At 38.5% G+C, this 19593-nt stretch overlaps 1 protein-coding gene across 4 annotated transcripts in view; it reads left to right on the top strand.

Annotated features, from left to right (window-relative positions):
- Positions 1-1669: 1669 nt before the first annotated feature.
- dnm1b (dynamin 1b) overlaps positions 1670-19593 on the top strand; it is a gene marked incomplete at both ends in the record, with an annotated part of 60324 nt that continues 42400 nt past the window's right edge. For all 4 annotated transcript variants that reach the window (XM_081366837.1, XM_081366839.1, XM_081366838.1 and 1 more), the window contains one exon: positions 1670-1830. In XM_081366837.1, coding sequence (XP_081222963.1) covers positions 1670-1830 — 161 coding nt within the window. The remainder of the gene's footprint in view (positions 1831-19593) is intronic.

Here is a 19593-nt window from a genome sequence, read left to right as displayed (position 1 = left end):
GAAAAAATCACATAAAATCCCTAAAGAACAGAGCACAACTCTGTAGAAATGAAACAATTATTACAAGAAAAAATAAAAATAATTATAATAATTATATATATACAGTGCTATGCATAAGTTTAGACACCCATGCTAAAGTTGACTAAAAAGAGGAATAAAAAAATCATCTTTTGGAAATTGAACTTAATGCCTTAATTTAAAAAATTAGGAAAAATCCAACCTTTAAGGACACCAATTTTCTTTGTGAATGAATAATGTATCCTAAATAAATAAATGTTCTTCCTTAAAATACAGGGTGCATAAGTTTGGACACCCCTATGTTAAATTCCCATAGAGGCAGCAGATTTTTATTTTTAAAGGCCAGTTACTTCATGGATCCAGGATACTATGCATCCTGATAAAGTTCCCTTGGCCTCTGGAATTAAAATAGCCCCACATCATCACATAGCCTTCACCATACCTAGAGATTAAGAGTCCTTAAAGGTTGGATTTTTCCTATTTTTTTTTAATTAAGGCGTTAAGTTCAATTTCCAAAAGATGATTTTTTATTCCTCTTTTTAGTCAACTTTAGCATGGGTGTCTAAACTTATGCATAGCACTGTATATACACACACACACATCCGGGTCTTCTAATAGTTTAAATTTCTTCATTTTCAATTTTAACATTCTAATTGTTATTGTCTAATTTTTCAACAAAATTCTTTCTGAAAAATAAAATAAAAAATTATAACTTTGTTTTAAGGCACACACATTTATGAATATAAAATTTCCCCAAAATATTCTATGATGTCCCAGATAGCAGTTCAACACTGAATCAACATTGAATCAACGTGAATGCATTAACCAAAAGATCATTGAATCAATGTTCAAAATTTAAAATAGATCAAGATGGACATAAAATCAATATTTTTTCAACCTTAATTAAATCACTTATTTAACATTGAATCAACATAGAAACAATGTCAAATCAATCTTTCTTTATGTACAGCAGGAATCTATGCCATGCAATTAATATGGTTTAGGATCAAAAAGTTTCTCAAAGTAAACAACTTTAAACCTTCAGTTTACATGCAAATGTTTTTATTTATGACCCCACATTGTTTGAACAGGAATTAACACCACATTCACGTTCATCTTCCATTATTATACCAAAGTTATGTCATTTTTTGAAAATGAAGATTTTTTTTTTTTTTTGTAATTTTAAGCCACTCATACATGTCAAACCAAAAGGTTCTACTATTATACAGTCTGTTTTATACGCTGTATTTCTAACCAACAGAGGAAAGGCCTTTGGAATACAACTCAAAACCTTATGATATTGCTTATAATCACATTGAAAATGATAATTTTCACAGAAAGTCCTGTGAAATTATCACAAACATTGGAACGATACTTTCAGTATGCAATGCGCACCCAGTGGCTGGAGACGGTATCGCAGTATCCAGCGCTCATCACCGCATCGCTCCCGCAGACAGTGGTGAAAAGAACAGGCAGGGAGCAGCGCGCAGAGAGGACGTATGTCCATTCGCCAAGGTGCCTGGAAAATTAAAGGAAACGCAGCAAAGGACAGCTTTTAGATATTGCGAGGCCTGCAAATTAGGTCTCAGTTCATGGTCAATTACACCATTTTTAGTCACTGTGAAATAGAGCCTATTATTTATCTCACACGATGGGCAATCGGGGAATGGAGGACTTGATTCCTCTGGTAAACAGACTGCAGGATGCTTTCTCTGCCATCGGACAAAATGCCAACATGGACCTTCCTCAGATCGCGGTGGTCGGTGGCCAGAGTGCTGGGAAAAGCTCGGTACTGGAGAACTTCGTTGGGAAGTAAGTGGACAGCATCACTCTACATCCATCGTGACATCCACTATCCCTGTATCATTAATTGCTCTTGAACGGGACACAAGCATTTTCAGTTATCACTAAGGCTATATAATGCAAGTGCACCAAAACCAATGTTATAATAATATAGAGAGAATATTATCAATGACAGTGAGGAGCTCATAAAAAACGCTTATAAAACAGGAGAATTTGTTATACATTGATGCTTAACTGACTAAATAGATTTATTTGACCATGATTTACTTAATGTAAAACTTAATGTAAAACATGCAAACTTAACTCAGCCTCTCGACATGGACAACCGCTTTTGGCAGCAGCTTCGTGAAGGAGAGTGACATGAATGATGCTCATGGCTGACGTGTGTGTGTCCTCGCGAGGCCATCATACTAGCGAGCTGCCTATCTTCACCAAACAACAGCATTCTTGGGAATCATATGCGCGAGCGAGCTTATGCATATTAGGAAGAGATATTGTGTAATATTTACAGTCTAGAGTAACAGCTAATTACGTATACTTCAGATAATGTTATTATGTTTCCATTATATTTTCATGGTTTGGTTGAAGACAAACACAAGATACAAAGGCATTCAGAGGCCGCTGTGATAAAAGGGACCTAAGTCCAAGGTTTAATGTTCACTGGTCGCTCGTATCGGGTGTCAGAGGGTCATATGTGAGCCACAGGGCCTATCTTCCCTGCTTTCTGTTTTCTGTTCACCCTAGTCCCTAGTCAAAATCTTTGAGGAATACTGATGGAATTTTGTGCATAAATGGGAACCAATAGTATTAGGACCAAATAACAACCCTTTAAAGTTATAGGTCACCCTGACATCGTTTACAAACCACCATGTTGTTCTAAACTTGTGATGATTGCATTTCTTTCTTTCTTTTCTTTATACAATGAAAGTGAATGGTGACTGAAGCTGTCATTCTGCCTTTTGTGTTCCATGGAAGGAAGTCATACAGAACATTACATTAGGCTGAGTATGTCAGGGTTTGGTGAAGGATGAGGATGAGGACTCAAATGCAGAGCACTGGGCTTTTTATTAATAAAAATAAAACAAAAACAAACAAAATCTACCCCGTGGGGGAAAACAAGACAGACAACAAGACAGGCAGAGAGACATGGCAGGATAATGACACATGAGGATACCTTAGGCCCTGTTCACACCTGGCATTAAGATGCGTTTTGGTCAATCAGATCACAAGTAGATGAGGGAGACTCATACACGTTTAAACCTGGTGTTTTAATTCATCTCTTTTGTCCCCTTTCAACCACTTCTGTACTGATTTCTTTGAGGAGAGGGTAAATGTATGTTTTCTTTCGATAAAAAAAAAAACATACGGAGAGCAGCAGCTCTCATGTTTCTCAAGACCATGGAATGGTGAGAGTGCTTGGGACGATTTTCATCTTACCAAATTTGGGTCTTTAGCCGACTAAGTTTAAATCCCGTCAGCAGGCGGAGAGAAAGTGTTTTTTTTTTTTTGTGGCTTTTTAAACAAATTCAACCACATGAACGTTTACACAACAAAATCAATCCGACCGAATGCATTTTTGACTATTTCTGGAAGTGGTTAAAAGTGGACAATCTGTCGGCACCGATAGCCTCATGGCATGGGTAGCGTGCCGACATGTAGCGCCGTTGTGCTTCGGGTGACCCGAGTTCAAATCCTGGCTCGTGGACCTTTCCTGATCCTGTCTCTCTCCCACCTCGCTTCCTGTCCACTCTATAGGAGGATCTTTGTTGACATCTTTGTACGCATGCGCGAGTGGTTGTGTGGCAACAAATCAAACAGTATTGCGGGCTGTAAAGACGCGACGAGCACTTTCAAGAGAGTTAGCGGGCAAAATCCACAATATATAAGCACTTTAACATCTGAAGACCGGAGGAGGTTTGGAGAGAAGCTCAAAATTTGTATTGGTGACAAAATCGAAGTTATTCAAAGCCCATATGAGATCTCCGCTGACTGTGCGTGCAACTCCCCAAACAAACGAGGCATTTATACTTGACGCAACTGTTTTGTTTTAGACTGAACACCAGACCATACAACTGATTTAGACGCGCGAACTGGGTGATGATGAGATGTACTAATATCCGTCTGCTCGGGCAGATTCGGCTCAAAGTCGTGCATCTGCGGATGCGGAGGCGCGCGCGCTGTAAAGCCGAATCTGCCCGAGCAGGCGGATATTACTAGTTTTTTTATTACCTTCGCGCTCATGCGGACGCGTCGAGTATAAACAAGGTTTTACAGCTCAGCCACTTGTTTTTTCATATTTTTTTGCAAGTGGAAGATCTTGGTTTACATTTGGACTTGGATGTGATCTTATAGGCTTGAAAAGGTTGGTGACCACCAGTGACGTGCGGTGATGTCTTAAAGAGGCTAGGCACTGAGTTATGAAAGATTACCTGATTTATTGTTTAAAGGCTAATAATACCAGTAAACATTACGCACAAGCGCGGCATATCAAGAAATGTACAAATCAGGATGTATATCGCGTGTATTCTCTCAGTCTCTCTCTCTCTCACACACACACACACACACACACACACGCACGTGGCACACACACAAGGCACACACCGCAGGCACACACCGCGAGTAACAGTAGTTTATGTCCACTCCACTCCAGCATTAGAATGCAACCATTCTTAATCCTTATTGTTGCACAGCGGCCAAAAGTAAAAGTAAAATCACACACCGCTCAATTGAATATGAAGTCAAATGGCTTGCATTAATTCAACCATATTTATCAATTCAATATTAAGCCCAAAATAGTTTTTGACTCACCAATCGGTAGATTATTTGTAGCCTACATCAAATTCATCCGCCGCCATTTCCTCATGAAGACGTCGATCGCAGCTTTGTAAAACTCATCTTTACGGGCCTTCAGTTTGCACAGTCTCTGGCTCTCAATTTAAAACATTTAACTCTCTGATGACAGCCTTTTAACTCCGGTGCTGTCATTTTGGCTTTGAATTTGCCACGGGGATTAGGCATGTAGGCTATCTGTGGTGTGTAACGTTAATGACGTTAGCTGCGCAAATGTCCAGTAATATCTTGATTTTAATTGGTCCATGTCTGATATGTTACGGAGATGTTACGGGCATACCATATTTACGTCCAAAGGCACAGCAGAGTTGTGCTTTTTTGACGTACATGTTAAAGAATACAGGATCGAAGTGCGCATGCGCAATATGGGTTTTTCGCTTGCCGTCTGCAATGAATGGACAGTAAAAGCACTGCTTATTCTACGATTTGTTTTTTATTTGATTATGCGTAACTGCTACATTTGTCATCATAACGTCTAAATAATTGGAATAACACACATATTGCATATATAAATCACAAGAATAAACAGTAAAAATACAAATACAAGTTTATTATTTAATAAACCATTTTATTTTTGAATTTTGGCAGGGTAGGCAGTGCCTAGTTTGCCTACCCAGACTGCACGTCACTGGTGACCACTGCATAACGCAAACCCAGTCAAACGTTTGACAGCAGTATCTTCTATTCTATGTGCCTTATAATCCGGTGCGCCCTATATATGAAAACAGTTATAAAAATGGCCATTCATTGAAGGTGCGCCTCTGCTTATAGTGCGGAAAATACGGTAGTCTGGGTGCTGTGGATCGCGGTTTGGGACACCTGAATCAGAACGCGAAAACATATGACTCGGTTGATTTGACTCAGTTTTATTATTAGGGCCCAAGCCCTGAAAGGGCGAAGGCCCTATTGTTTCCGGTAGGATTATTAGGGCCCAAGCCCTGAAAGGGCGAAGGCCCTATTGTTTTCGGTAGGATTATTATTATTATTATTATTATTATTATTATTATTATTATTATTATTTTGTCAACCTTTCGGGCACTTTTGGGGCCCTTAACATGCTCGAAAACTCTTGAAATTTTGCACACAGGTCAGAACCCGCGGCCATCAGGGCCGGGCTGAAGCTGGTACCCAGGCGTGGCAGGGGGCCTCGACAGCGCCCCCTGGAACGGGATCCGAACACTTGTCCATAAATCAGACACGCTTGCATGTAATAATATGAAACCCGGTACACATATAGACCTCATCGGGCCGAACAACTTTCGTGCTCTAAGTTTTACGCCAGCCCAACAGGAAGTCGGCTATTTAGCGTTGTTTGGAAACGCATGCTGTGGAATTTAATGTACTCCTCCTAGGGAATTCATCGATTCGCCTCCAAACTCGGTGTGCATGAAGTCAAGACATTGAGGATGCTAAATTGCGGACGGATTTTTGATATCTCGAACGGTTTGGCCATGGCGAGGAAACGAATTTATGGCGAAAAAAAGAAACAGGAAGTGTGTTATAACTTCTGCATACATTAACTGATCTTGATGAAACTTCAGCAGTGTGTTCGTTGTAAGAGGCCGATCGCACAGATGTGACTATTGTGAGTCAAAGTTATAGCGCCACCAACAGGCAGCAGGAAGTACATCACTATTAAAATGCTTTGAAATCACTGTCTTATTTTTACCAGATTTGCTTCAAACTTTATGTGTACAATGTAGACACACGGCAGATGTAAACCTGTGAAAGGATTATTGATATCTTAGATACTGTTGCCGTGGCAACGCATCAAACTTTAATATTCTTTTTTTATGCTTTTGAGACTCTTAACATACTTGAAATTGCATGAAACTCGACAGACACATCACATTTATTAGCCCGTAGACATGTGCAAAGTTTCAGAAACGGGCGTGGTGAGGGGCTCAGTAGCGCCACCTTTAGTCATAAGTGGGGGGGTTAGTTTTATCAACAGCAACAAAACTTGGTATGTGTATTGTTCTCATCAAGACGGACAACTTTCTAATTTACATGATCTATCTCTGACCAACAGGAAGAGAGATATTTTGGTTTGAATGTGGATTTTCTGAAGAATTTTCTCTCCCTCTCTCTGTGTCTCTGTGTGTGTGAGGGGAGGGGGGATTTGACTATTGCTTTTATATTGTTAATCAAGGTTTCAGGGGCTTTTGGGGTCCTTAACGTGCTCAAAAACTCTTGAAACTTTGCACACAAGTCAGAACCCCCTGCCATCAGGGACGGGCTGAAGCTGGTACCCGGGCGTGGCAGGGGGGCTCAACAGCGCCCCCTTGAACGGTGTCCCAAAACTTTGTCCATAGATCAAACACGCTTGCATGAATTAATATGAAACTCAGTACACATATATATCTCATCGGGCCGAACAACTTTCCCCCGGTCAAGTTTTACGCCAGACCAACAGGAAGTCAGCTATTATGGGTTGTTTGGAAACGCATGCTGTGGAATTTGATGTACTCCTCCTAGGAAATTCATCCATTCGCCTCCAAACTCGGTGTGCATGAAGTCAAGACATTGAGGATGCTAAATTGCGGACGGATTTTTGATATCTCGAACGGTTTGGCCGTGGCAAGGAAACGAATTTATGGCGAATAATTCAAACAGGAAGTGTGTTATAACATCTGCATACATTAACTGATCTTGATGAAACTTCAGCAGTGTGTTCGTTGTAAGAGGCCGATCACATGGATGTGACATTTGTGAGTCAAAGTTATAGCGCCACCAACTGGCAACAGGAAGTGTGTCACTTTCATAATGCTTTGAAATCACCCTCTTATTTTTACCCGATTTGCTTCAAACTTTATGTGTATAATGTAGACACACGGCAGATGTAGACCTGTGAAAGGATTATTGATATCTTCGATACTGTTGCCGTGGCAACGCATTAAACTTTAATATTCTTTTCGGATGCTTTTGAGACTCTTCACATGTTTGAAAATGCATGAAACTCGACAGACACATCACATTTATTATCCAGTAGACATGTGCAAAGTTTCAGAAACGGGCGTGGTGAAATGGCTCAGTAGCGCCACCTTTAGTCAAAAATGGGGGCTTAGTTTTTCCTAGAATCACAAAACTTGGTAGGTGTATTGTTCTCATCAAGCCAGACAACTTTCTAATTGACAGTTATTAGCTATGACCAACAGGGTGTCGGATATTTTGGTCTGAATATGGATTTTTTGCTAAATCAGCCTCTGAGATTTTAGTTGCTCCTCCTAAAAGGTTTATTTTATTCCCACCAAACTTTTTCAACATGATTAAAATATATTAATGATGCAAAATTGTAAACGGATATTGAATATCTCAAACGGTTTTGCTATGGCGAGGGATTAAATTTATGTCAAAAAGGAAGCAGGAAACATCTCAACATAACTTCTAAAAATGTAATTATACACCATTTATTTTTATGTAAAATGATACAAATATTAGAACTAAACCCATTTTATTCTGTTTTTGCAATTCAAGGAGTATGAAAAAGTTAAAAACAGGCTATTTAGTGCTATTTGGTTCAACAAAAAATCAAACATAGGGCTATACTGCCCTCTTGTGTCCAAAAGGATATTAAAATAGTATATAAAACGTTTTACTAGGTAGGCCTATTGTATTTAAATATAAATTTATTAGGTATATGACTGTGAGGATATTTTCCCATCGGTTAATCGACGTGTGACACGAGCGGCTGCTTTTAAATCGCTAATATAAAAGTGAAAGTAAAAAACGGAGGTCCGCACGGACATTGATAATGGTGCACGTTGGAAAAAATGATACTTTTAAACATAACACTAAACCGCCATCAGGTGTCACCAGGCGACCATCTTAATGAGCGAGTCATTGATTCATTCGTTCAAACGATTCGTTCGAATGACTGAGTCATTCATGATTGAGACGGATGTTTATGGATTGACCATTGAATCTTTGAGTCAACCGATTCGTTTCAAAATGCTGAATCATTAAGTAATGAGAAAACAAGTTGCTGTGAGATGCACGATGGTTCTGCTGATCTTTGTTTAACTATTTTTGCTGCTGAAACAGAACAAAAACAGTCAATATTGCATCTAAAATGTAAGTGACTTAATTGTAACTGTTTATTAACCTGTTGTATGAAATCAATGTCACAGTTTCAATTGTGATTGTATTCAGGAAATAGTTGCCTACTCGTCAAATGAGGTTGCTTAACTCTTATCATATGTTAGAAAATATATAAAAAACTCCATATTTGTAATTTTTATAGTCAGTATGTTGTTAACTGCGTTGCGTTTTTGTGTGCTGCGCTCATTTGTTTACAATTCTCCTGGAGAAGCTGCATGAGCCTCAGCAGGGCAACCTTGTTACCATTGATCAGTAATACATTTATTATGAACTGCTGATTGCAACTTAAAATGAATGTAATGAAATTAGAATAATCTCTCGTTTTAGTGATTCCCAAGTTATTTTTTTGTTATTGACGTTCTAATCAGGCTATACTCTGGTCGGGCAAGTAAAATTCTCTTTCAGGTAGGCCTATTGTATTTATATATAAATATATTAGGGATGTGACTGTGATACAATTTTCCCACCAGTTAATCGACGTGTGACACCGCTGAGGGCTTTTAAATCGCTAACTTAAAAGCGAAAGTAAAATACAGACGTCCGCACAGACATTGATAATGGTGCGGAGTAGAGCGAGCATTTTCAATGTATGCCTATGGAAGTAGGAATGAACTTAAACATTTTATTTATGTTTTTATGTGTCCACTGTTCAACCGCAACCGCGTCACACACACACACATTCCAGAATTGCAATCTTGACATCGCAGCCTGTTCATTATAGCCCTAATACAATATAATAATAAAAATAGTCAACCTAACATATACGAATTACACTGCTCTGTTTAAATAGTCAGTAGTACAATTTGTTCCATTCACAGTAAGCAGAGCTCCACTGTGATGTTTCCAAGCACATTTTTGCGCGTGTGAAGAGGATGATTTTTTCTATCGATATTGGAACATGAGTGAAGTACAAAGCCTATAATAAAGAACAGTTTAGCATCCAAATGCATCGCAAATATTGAAATTTTTTATTCTAATGAGAGAGTTACGTGAGACCAACACTGCTTACTTTCGTTTTTATTTTTACATTAAATTTAAAGGATTTGTTGTGGAATATTTTGAGTGTATCATAAAATCAGAATAAGGTAAGACAAGCAATATTTTCTGTCTTATATATATATGTGTGTGTGTGTAAATATACATATATATATATATATATAGACATAGATAGATAGAAAGATATATATATATATATATATATATATATATAAATATAGCTGCGAGCAGCGATGGAGGGCCAAAGCCGGCGGCACCGCCATCCCCGGTGCCTTTAGGTTACTAAAGGCACTGGAGTTGCGGTGCCACCGGCTTGGGCCCGTAATCGCTGCTCGCAGCTATATTTATTATTATTATTATTATTATTATTATTATTATTTTGTCAACCTTTCGGGCACTTTTGGGGCCCTTAACATGCTCGAAAACTCTTGAAATTTTGCACACACGTCAGAACCCGCGGCCATCAGGGCCGGACTGAAGCTGGTACCCGGGCGTGGCAGGGGGGCTCGACAGCGCCCCCTGGAACGGGATCCAAACACGTGTCCATAAATCAAACACGCTTGCATGTAATAATATGAAACTCGGTACACATATAGATCTCATCGGGCCGAACAACTTTCGTGCTCTAAGTTTTACGCCAGCCAAACAGGAAGTTGGCTATTTAGCGTTGTTTGGAAACGCATGCTGTGGAATTTAATGTACTCCTCCTAGGGAATTCATCGATTCGCCTCCAAACTCGGTGTGCATGAAGTCAAGACATTGAGGATGCTAAATTGCGGACGGATTTTTGATATCTCGAACGGTTTGGCCGTGGCGAGGAAACAAATTTATGGCGAAAAAATGAAACAGGAAGTGTGTTATAACTTCTGCATACATTAACTGATCTTGATGAAACTTCAGCAGTGTGTTCGTTGTAAGAGGCCGATCACATGGATGTGACTATTGTGAGTCAAAGTTATAGCGCCACCAACAGGCAGCAGGAAGTACATCACTTTCAAAATGCTTTGAAATCAGTGTCTTATTTTTACCCGATTTACTTCAAACTTTATGTGTACAATGTAGACACACGGCAGATGTAAACCTGTGAAAGGATTATTGATATCTTAGATACTGTTGCCGTGGCAACGCATCAAACTTTAATATTATTTTTTGATGCTTTTGAGACTCTTAACATACTTGAAATTGCATGAAACTCAACAGACACATCACATTTATTAGCCCGTAGACATGTGCAAAGTTTCAGAAACGGGCGTGGTGGAATGGCTCAGTAGCGCCACCTTTAGTCAAAAATGGGGGCTTAGTTTTTCCTAGAATCACAAAACTTGGTATGTGTATTGTTCTCATCAAGACGGACAACTTTCTAATTTACATGAACCATCTCCGACCAACAGGAAGAGAGATATTTTGGTTTGAATGTGGATTTTCTGAAGAATTTTCTCTCCCTCTCTCTGTGTCTGTGTGTGTGTGAGGGGAGGGGGGGATTTGACTATTGCTTTTATATTGTTAATCAAGGTTTCAGGGGCTTTTGGGGTCCTTAACGTGCTCAAAAACTCTTGAAACTTTGCACACAGGTCAGAACCCACGGCCATCAGGGACGGGCTGAAGCTGGTACCCGGGCGTGGCTGGGGGGCTCAACAGCGCCCCCTTGAACGGGGTTCTAAAACTTGATCCATATATCAAACACGCTCGCATGAATTAATATGAAACTCGGTACACATATAGATCTCATCGGGCCGAACAACTTTACCCCGGTCAAGTTTTACGCCAGCCCAACAGGAAGTCGGCTATTATGGGTTGTTTGGAAAACGCTTGCTGTGGAATGTGAAATACTCCTCCTAGAAAATTCACCGTGTCCCCTTCAAACTCGGTGTGCATGTAGTCAAGACTTTGAGGATACTAAATTGCGGACGGATTTTTGATATCTCGAACGGTTTGGCTGTGGCGAGGAATCGAATTTATGGCGAGAAAAGAGAAACACGGAAGTGGAATAACTTCTGCATACATTAACTGATCTTGATGAAACTTCAGCAGTGTGTTCGTGGTAAGAGGCCGATTAGATGGATGTAGCTATTGTGAGTCAAAGTTATAGCGCCACCAACTGGCAGCAGGAAGTGTGTCACTTTCAACATGCTTTTGACAAAAGTGGGGGGGTTAGTTTTAACTACAGTAAAGAAAAAACAGTTTGTATATTGTTCTCATCAAGCCGGACAACTTTCTAATTTACATTCAATAGCTCTGGCCATCAGGAAGTCAGATATTTTGGTCTGAATGTGAATTTTTTTGCAAAATCAGCCTCTGAATTTTTAGCCACTCCTCTTAAACTATTTATTTTATTCGTACCAAACTTTTTCAACATGATGAAACTACATTAAATATGCTAAATTGTGAATGGATAATAAATATCTCAAACGGTTTTGCTATGGCGAGGGATTAAAGTAATGTCCAAAAAGGAAACACTAAAAATCTTCTAAAAATGTAATTATATACCATTTATTTCTATATAAAAGAATACAAATATCACAACTAAACCCATTTTATTCTGTTTTTGCAATTCAAGAAGAATGAAAAAGTTAAAACAGGCTATTTAGTGCTATTTGGTTCAACAAAAAAGCAAACATAGGGCTATACTGCCCTCTTGTGTCCAAAAGGACATCAAAATAGTATATAAAACTTTTTACCAGGTAGGCCAATATTGTATTTAAATATACATTTATTAGGTATGTGTCTGAGGATATTTTCCCACCGGTTAATCGACGTGTGACACGAGTGGGTGCTTTTAAATCGCTAATATAATAGTGAAAGAAAAATAATGATAATGTTGCACACACAAATCACACACATGTGGGAAAGAATGATGCTTTTAAACAACACTAAACCGCCATTAGGTGTCGCCAGGCATCCATCTTAATAAGCGAGTCATTGATTCATTCGTTCAAACGATTCGTTCGAATGAGTCGATCATGATTAAGACAGATGTTTATGGATTGATCATTCAATCTTTGAGTCAACCGATTCGTTAAAAATGCTGAATCGTTCAGTTATGAGAAAACACGTGATGCGTGATGGTTCTGCCGTGATCTTTGTTTAACTATTTTCGCTGCTGAAACAGAACAAAAACAGTCAACATTGCATCTAAAATGTACAGTAAGTGACTTAATTGTAACTGTTTATTAACCTGTTGTATGAAATCTAGGGGTGGGAGAAAAAATGTATTCTTAGATGCATCGCGATGCGGACGTGGACGATTCTGAATCGATTCACAAATGTCAAAAAATCGATTCTCTAAAAAAATATTTTTCTAATAACGTAATATTGACGGAAGGCAAAAGGCGGAACTCTAAGCGGACGTGCGTGCAGTCTGTGGCGCGCACATAACAGAAGTTTCTTCTGCTCACCAAGGCTGCATTTATTTGATTAAAAATACAAACAAAAACAGTAATATTGTAAAATATCATTCCAATTTAAAACAGTTTAAAATATATTAAAATAGAAAGCAGCTGTTATTTATTCCTGTGATCAAAGCTGAGTTTTCAGCATCATTACTCCAGTCGTCACTGTCACATGATCCTTCAGAAATTATTCTAATATGATGATTGATACTCAAGAAACATTCATTATTATTTTAAATGTCGAAAACAGTTGTGTACAGTCTTTGATGAATAGAAAGTTCAAAAGAACAGCATTTATCTGAAATCTAAAGCTTTTGTAACGTTAAACACTACCGCTCAAAAGTTTTGGGTTAGTAATAATTAAAATTTTATTTTGGGGGGAAATAAATAAAATAAATCAGTACTTTTATTTATGAAGGATGAGTTAAACTGATCAACAGTTACAGTAAAGACATTTATAATGTTAAAAATATATATATTTGAAATATATGCTGTTCTTTTGAACTTTACATTCATCAAAGCATTTTGAAAAAAAAAAAAATCTGTACACAACTGTTTTCAACATTGAAAATAATAATGAATTGAGCATCAATCATCATATTAGTATGATTTCTGAAGGATCATGTGACACTGAAGACTGGAGTAATGATGCTGAAAACTCAACTTTGATCACAGAAATGAATTACTATGTAAAATATTTAAAAATTGAAAACAGCTGTTTTAAATTGGAATAATATTTCACAATATTACTGTTTTTGTTTGTATTTTTAATCAATAAATGCAGCCTTGGTGAGCAGAAGAGACTTCTCCTAAAAACATTAAAAATCTTACTGACCTCAAACTTTTGAACAATAATATATATATATATATATAAATATATATATATACATATATATGTATGTGTGTGTATGTATATATATATATATATATATATATATATATATATATATATATATATATATATATATATATATATAAATATAGCTGCGAGCAGCGATGAAGGGCCCAAGCCGGCGGTACCGCCACCCCGGTGCCTTTAGGTAACTAAAGGCACCGGGGTTGCGGTACCACCGGCTTGGGCCCGTAATCGCTGCTCGCAGCTATATTTATATATATATATATATATATATATATATATATATATATATATATATATATATATATATATATATATATATATATTTTTTTTTTTTTTTTTATTTTATTCAATCTTCTATAAATACATAGTCACTAAGACTTAGGCCTACCATGAACAAAATGAGCCTCCAAACTCGATCAGTAACGTTAGGAATCCAGGCTTCGGAGCGTCCAGGTTCAATCGCCTAATTGCACACAACCATTTCTTTCGTTTTTCACGATCCTTTTCGGAGGGAATTCGAAAAAACTTTTTATCAGGCCCCCAACGAGCCGTACAATCGACCACACAGCAAGAGTGAACCATCCTCTTCTCTAAATCCTCCTCCAAACGTGCAAAACAATCAATTTACATGTATCTAGCGGTGTTTTCTGCCACACGATTCCCATGATGCAACGCGGCAAACATAAACAATGACGCCACAAAAGATCCGCCTATACTATCCTATCACAATAAAGGCAAAAATCACAGAAAAAATAAAAGTGGACAATCTGAAAACATTTTAAACCCCATTTACACCTGTATTTAGCATTCTTCACTTGGGATGCAAATGACCAAAACGCATCTTAACACCAGGGGTACACAGAGGACAGGTGGGGAAAGTTAACCGATAATCAGAAGTGCAGGGTTAAGACAATAGACAGGAGAGCAAATGGCATAAAGAAACAAACATGAAAACAAACCAGGCACTCACAAAACACACGAGACAAGTGAATAAACACACAATGCGCTCACACGAGAGACAAAACATGGAGCATGAGTGTCCGAACCCCAACGCGGAACGAAATCCAAACTAGAAGTGAGTGCCGGGATCCGAACGCCACACTCTGAACAAGAAACAAGGCACAAAGAGAGCGCACAGCTCGACCACACTCCAAGCCGCACGCTCACACAAAGAAAAGACAATACAGGAGTGTCAGGGCTCTGTCACAAAACCAAGAATAAACCAGGCTGAAGTGACAGAACCCTGACAGAGTTAGACCAAAATTATGACAAATTTTGAATTGTATGTGAACTGTTTCTTTATAGGATTGTTTAAGATTAAAATTGTGCTGAAACTGAAATTGCTATTTTTCATGATTAAGCATAATGTTGCTGGTATGTAAATAAATAAATAAATAAATAAATAAATAAATAAATGTTTAAAAGTTTGGGGCCTGTAAGATTTTTTAAATTGTTCACCAATGCTGCATTTATTTGAGCAAAAATGTAATAAAAGAGTTATATTGTGAAATATTATTACAATTCAAATGAACTGTTTTCTATTTTTCAATATATTTTAAACATTTATGTTGGAAAAAGCTGAATTTTCAGTCTTCACTGTGACATGATCCTTGGTGCTCAAGAAGCATTTCTTATTAATATCAATTCAGAAAACAGTTAATATTTTTGTGATACATTTTCAGAATTATTTGATGAATATATAATAATATATATTTGTAGCAAAGTCTTTACTGTCACATTTAATCAGTGTAATGAATCCTTGCTGAATAAAAACTATTAATTACTTTTAAAAAAATAACTTATTGACCCCAAATGAGTATGTTAATATTAGAAGGTTAGTAGGAGAATTGGATTCTTGTTGTCTTATTGCACGTCTTATTCTCTATAAGCCTAAATTTGCCTCACGCTTCTTAAACAGGTTTGCTTATTAACATCCTTTATCTCGTAACAGCATAATTATTTTGTGTCTGGCACTTAGCCTGATGAGCTCTGCTTGTTTTCAGGACCAAGGACAGTTCTTTAAAAATATGTGGAGGTGGCTCTGTCTTGATTTAGTTACTATTATGTCATGAACCAAGTGGCTGTACAATATTGTATTTTTACTGATCTTCTTCTTCTTCTTCTTCTTCTTCTTAATTATTTTACTGCCTTAAAAGTGTATGGATGGCAGTAGGGTTGGGTGTCCTTAGAATTTTATCAATTCCATTTCCAATTCTGATTCTGCTTATCAATTCCAATTCTTATCGATTCCCAGTTTCGATTCCGATATGGTAAAAAAATAAATGAATAAATTAAAGTCAAACATTTAGATATTAAACACATTTATTCTGTTTTTTTTTTTTTACATTTTTTTTGCAAAACATTCTGTAGCAGTAGCCTGGCTAACGTCACTCAGACCTCTTTCTCATTGAGACGTGGTCTGGGAACCACATGTTCATTTTCTCGTATTTGAGGCGTGGTTTACGAATGCCCAGAGCCGTTTATTGGGCGCTACTAATGTCTATCAAATGTGCCTAGCTCATAGCCAATCGTTTCAATTATACCAGATGACGTATGTAGAGCGACAGAAATTCGACAAGGAAGAAGACGAAATAAACTTGCGTTCTAAACTACTTAGAACACTATCTAAGGCTGCATCGAAAGGTCTCTTCGGGTCTGATGCCATGTTGGATCCATAGATATAAACAAACTGCTTCGGTGTGTCACATAGACGTCTTCATCGTCTTGCTGCTCCCTCCACGTTCTGTGATTGGTTCCCTTTTTGAGGGGAACATCTGGTCCATGGTATCCAGGCTGCCTAGCAGCGTGAATAAAATCGCGCTACGCTCAAGGCAGCATGGGGAAACCCAGGCTACTGTTGCAGCTGAATACCATAAAAAATGGTATTAACTAATATGCTAGATTAACTCATATAAATTCCAAACATTTTCAGTAATACAATAAGAATAAATAAGCAAATTAGCAATAGCACAAATAAATACAACTTAAAACTTAGATAAATTGTTGAAATGAAATAGAAATTGTTTGTAACATTATAAATGTCTTTACTGTCATTTTCTATCAATTAAATTAATCTTTGCTGAATAAAAGCATGGCTGAACATATGGACGTTGTGGCGTAGTGTAGTGTCTCACAGAGTCCAGAAATAGATTCCAGAAATGTGTGTTGACTGTTGACAGATTCAATTTGTCTGATGAAGACACACAGGCATAACCGGGCCGTGGCAACGCGACACAGTGTCTCATTCCTCTCTCAGAGAACCAAGTTACATGTAACCAGAGACGTATTGACGATAACCATGATATTTCAAATGAATAGGACAGGCATGATAATATTATACGCTGGTTGCCATTTGTCATAAAACACTAGCAGTCACAGCACGCAGTCGTCGGATATGACAGACGAGACACTCTACCCGCACTCAAAGAAAGTTATCCTGCAAGTGTGGAAGTTTTTTGAATTCCACGAAAATGACTCGTTAATTAGCCCAGTCTGCAGGACTTGACAATCAACAGTGAGAGCAAAAGGGGGCAAAACCACCAACCTCTTCACCCACCTCCGCCGCCCTTATCTTTCAGATTTGGCCACTGTACAGAGAGTACGTTGCCATTATTTTGCTAGTCCTGAAATAGGAAATGTTACATTAACCTGTTAACTGCTGACGCCTTTCTGTGTGTTATTATGTTTACATCCCTCTGGCTTTAATCCAAAAGTGTGCTCATTTGGATAGAAACATGGATTATCCTTTATTACTGTATTTAATACTATAATTTCTTGTTCATTTCTATTTGACTGCATTATATATTTTAAATTATTTCAGAATTTCTATAGATATTGCAATTTATCATCAATTCTTTTGGCCACGATAATCGTGTATCAGAAAAATCTGATATCATGACAGCCCTTGTTAATGCTATGGGAACTTAAATACCAACTCCTCCACTCCCTGGAAGAGCCTGCCCACGAGTGACCTTTGTTGAGTGCTGACTCTGACTTGGATCAACCCGCAAGGACTCGAGAACCTGGGGTTGAATCAGTTTCTAATCTATAAAACCTGATAAATGTGCGGAGAGGACCAACCTGCTGCAGCACATACATCATGAAGTATTATACCCCTAGCAAGTGCCTTGGAAGAGGCCATACTTCTAGTGGAGTGAGCCCTGACCTCTAGAGGCAAAGCCATACCACACGCCTCGTAGAGAGGGGAATCGCATCAGTAATCCAATGCGAGATGTACTGCTCGATGACTGCATTTCACAGGCTGTTCGGACATCGAGAACCGCACCCCAGCCTGTAAGAGAGGCATCCGTCACACGCCCCTAGTTCCAGGCCTCTGTTGAGGAATCCTGGTGTCTTTCAAAGCTGAAGAGCATGATGTCCACTGTGCGTGGCTTTTACGACTCTGGAAGCATGATCCAGAGGATGGAAACCTCTGCTCTTGAGTCAGAATTGACGAGGTCTTATGTGCAGTAGACCCAAAGGAATAATGTTGGCTGCTGCTGCCATAATGCCTAGCAGCCTTTGAATTAGCAGAACGGAAAGCTGTTGGACTAGCTTGACGTCTCTAGCAGTGGTTAGGATTGAATCTACACGTGCAGGAGACAGATGTGCCTGTATCGTGGTCGAATCCCCCAAAAAAGTGGTTCCCTTAAAAAGTGGTTTCTTTGTTTTAGAGAAAGCACACTCTTTTCTTGAGATTCAAGCTGAGCCCCAAATACTTCATGAGCATGCACAACATCTCAATGTTTCCGACTTGGCTAATATCAATCAGTCATCGATATAGTTGAGTACACGGATGCCCTGAGGTCACAGAGGAGCCAGCGCAGCATCCATGCACCACAGCATTGGTGGAAGTACTACAAACGAAGTACTCTATATTAGTAAGCTTTGCCCCTGAAAGCAAACCTGGGAAACTTCCTGTGTTCTGGCAAGATCTCAATTCGAAAGAATGCGTCCTTTAGATCTATAGTCACAAACCAATCCTTGAACCTGTATGTCTGAAGAGTACGGTTCAGGCCCTGTATATCTAAAATTGGATGTAAACCCCTATCTTTAATGGGTACTTTAAAATACCAACTGTAAAACCCTGTCTCTTTCTGGCAGGGGTACATGCTCTATTGCCTCTTTTGCCAGAAGAGTGCACAGTTCCTCTTTGAGGAATACTTTGTCTCCTTCCTGGCACACTTTCGTTCCCATCATGCCTTGGAAACGAGGCGGGAGGCAAACTGAACTGGACTGAGCCCGAAGCGTCAGGACTTTTTTTGGCTGCCATCGTGAAGATCATTTCTCTTAAATTGGATCTACCTTTAGGCAAGCTGAACTGCTCGGATCTCCCTGCCCTCCTGTCCTTACGAGGGAGGGCTCTAGAGGGATACGCTTTGGCTTCTGCTCTTTCCTTTGAGTCAACTGTCAACTTATTGTACCTCAACTTTGACTCCTGGTCTTCATTGAGTATATTGGTCTCTTTATATGGTCTAACTATACTTTCCCTGATATGGCGTCACACACTTTCTGTAAGTCAACCCTACCCTACCATTGTACAGAATAACTACTGACTGATTTCACAGACACACAACA

Source organism: Scardinius erythrophthalmus, assembly GCF_964197995.2.
Source record: "Scardinius erythrophthalmus genome assembly, chromosome: 5".
NCBI classification, from domain to species: domain Eukaryota; kingdom Metazoa; phylum Chordata; class Actinopteri; order Cypriniformes; family Leuciscidae; genus Scardinius; species Scardinius erythrophthalmus.
The sequence above is the reverse complement of the archived record's forward strand: the minus strand, read 5'-3'. Positions and strand labels throughout refer to the sequence as shown.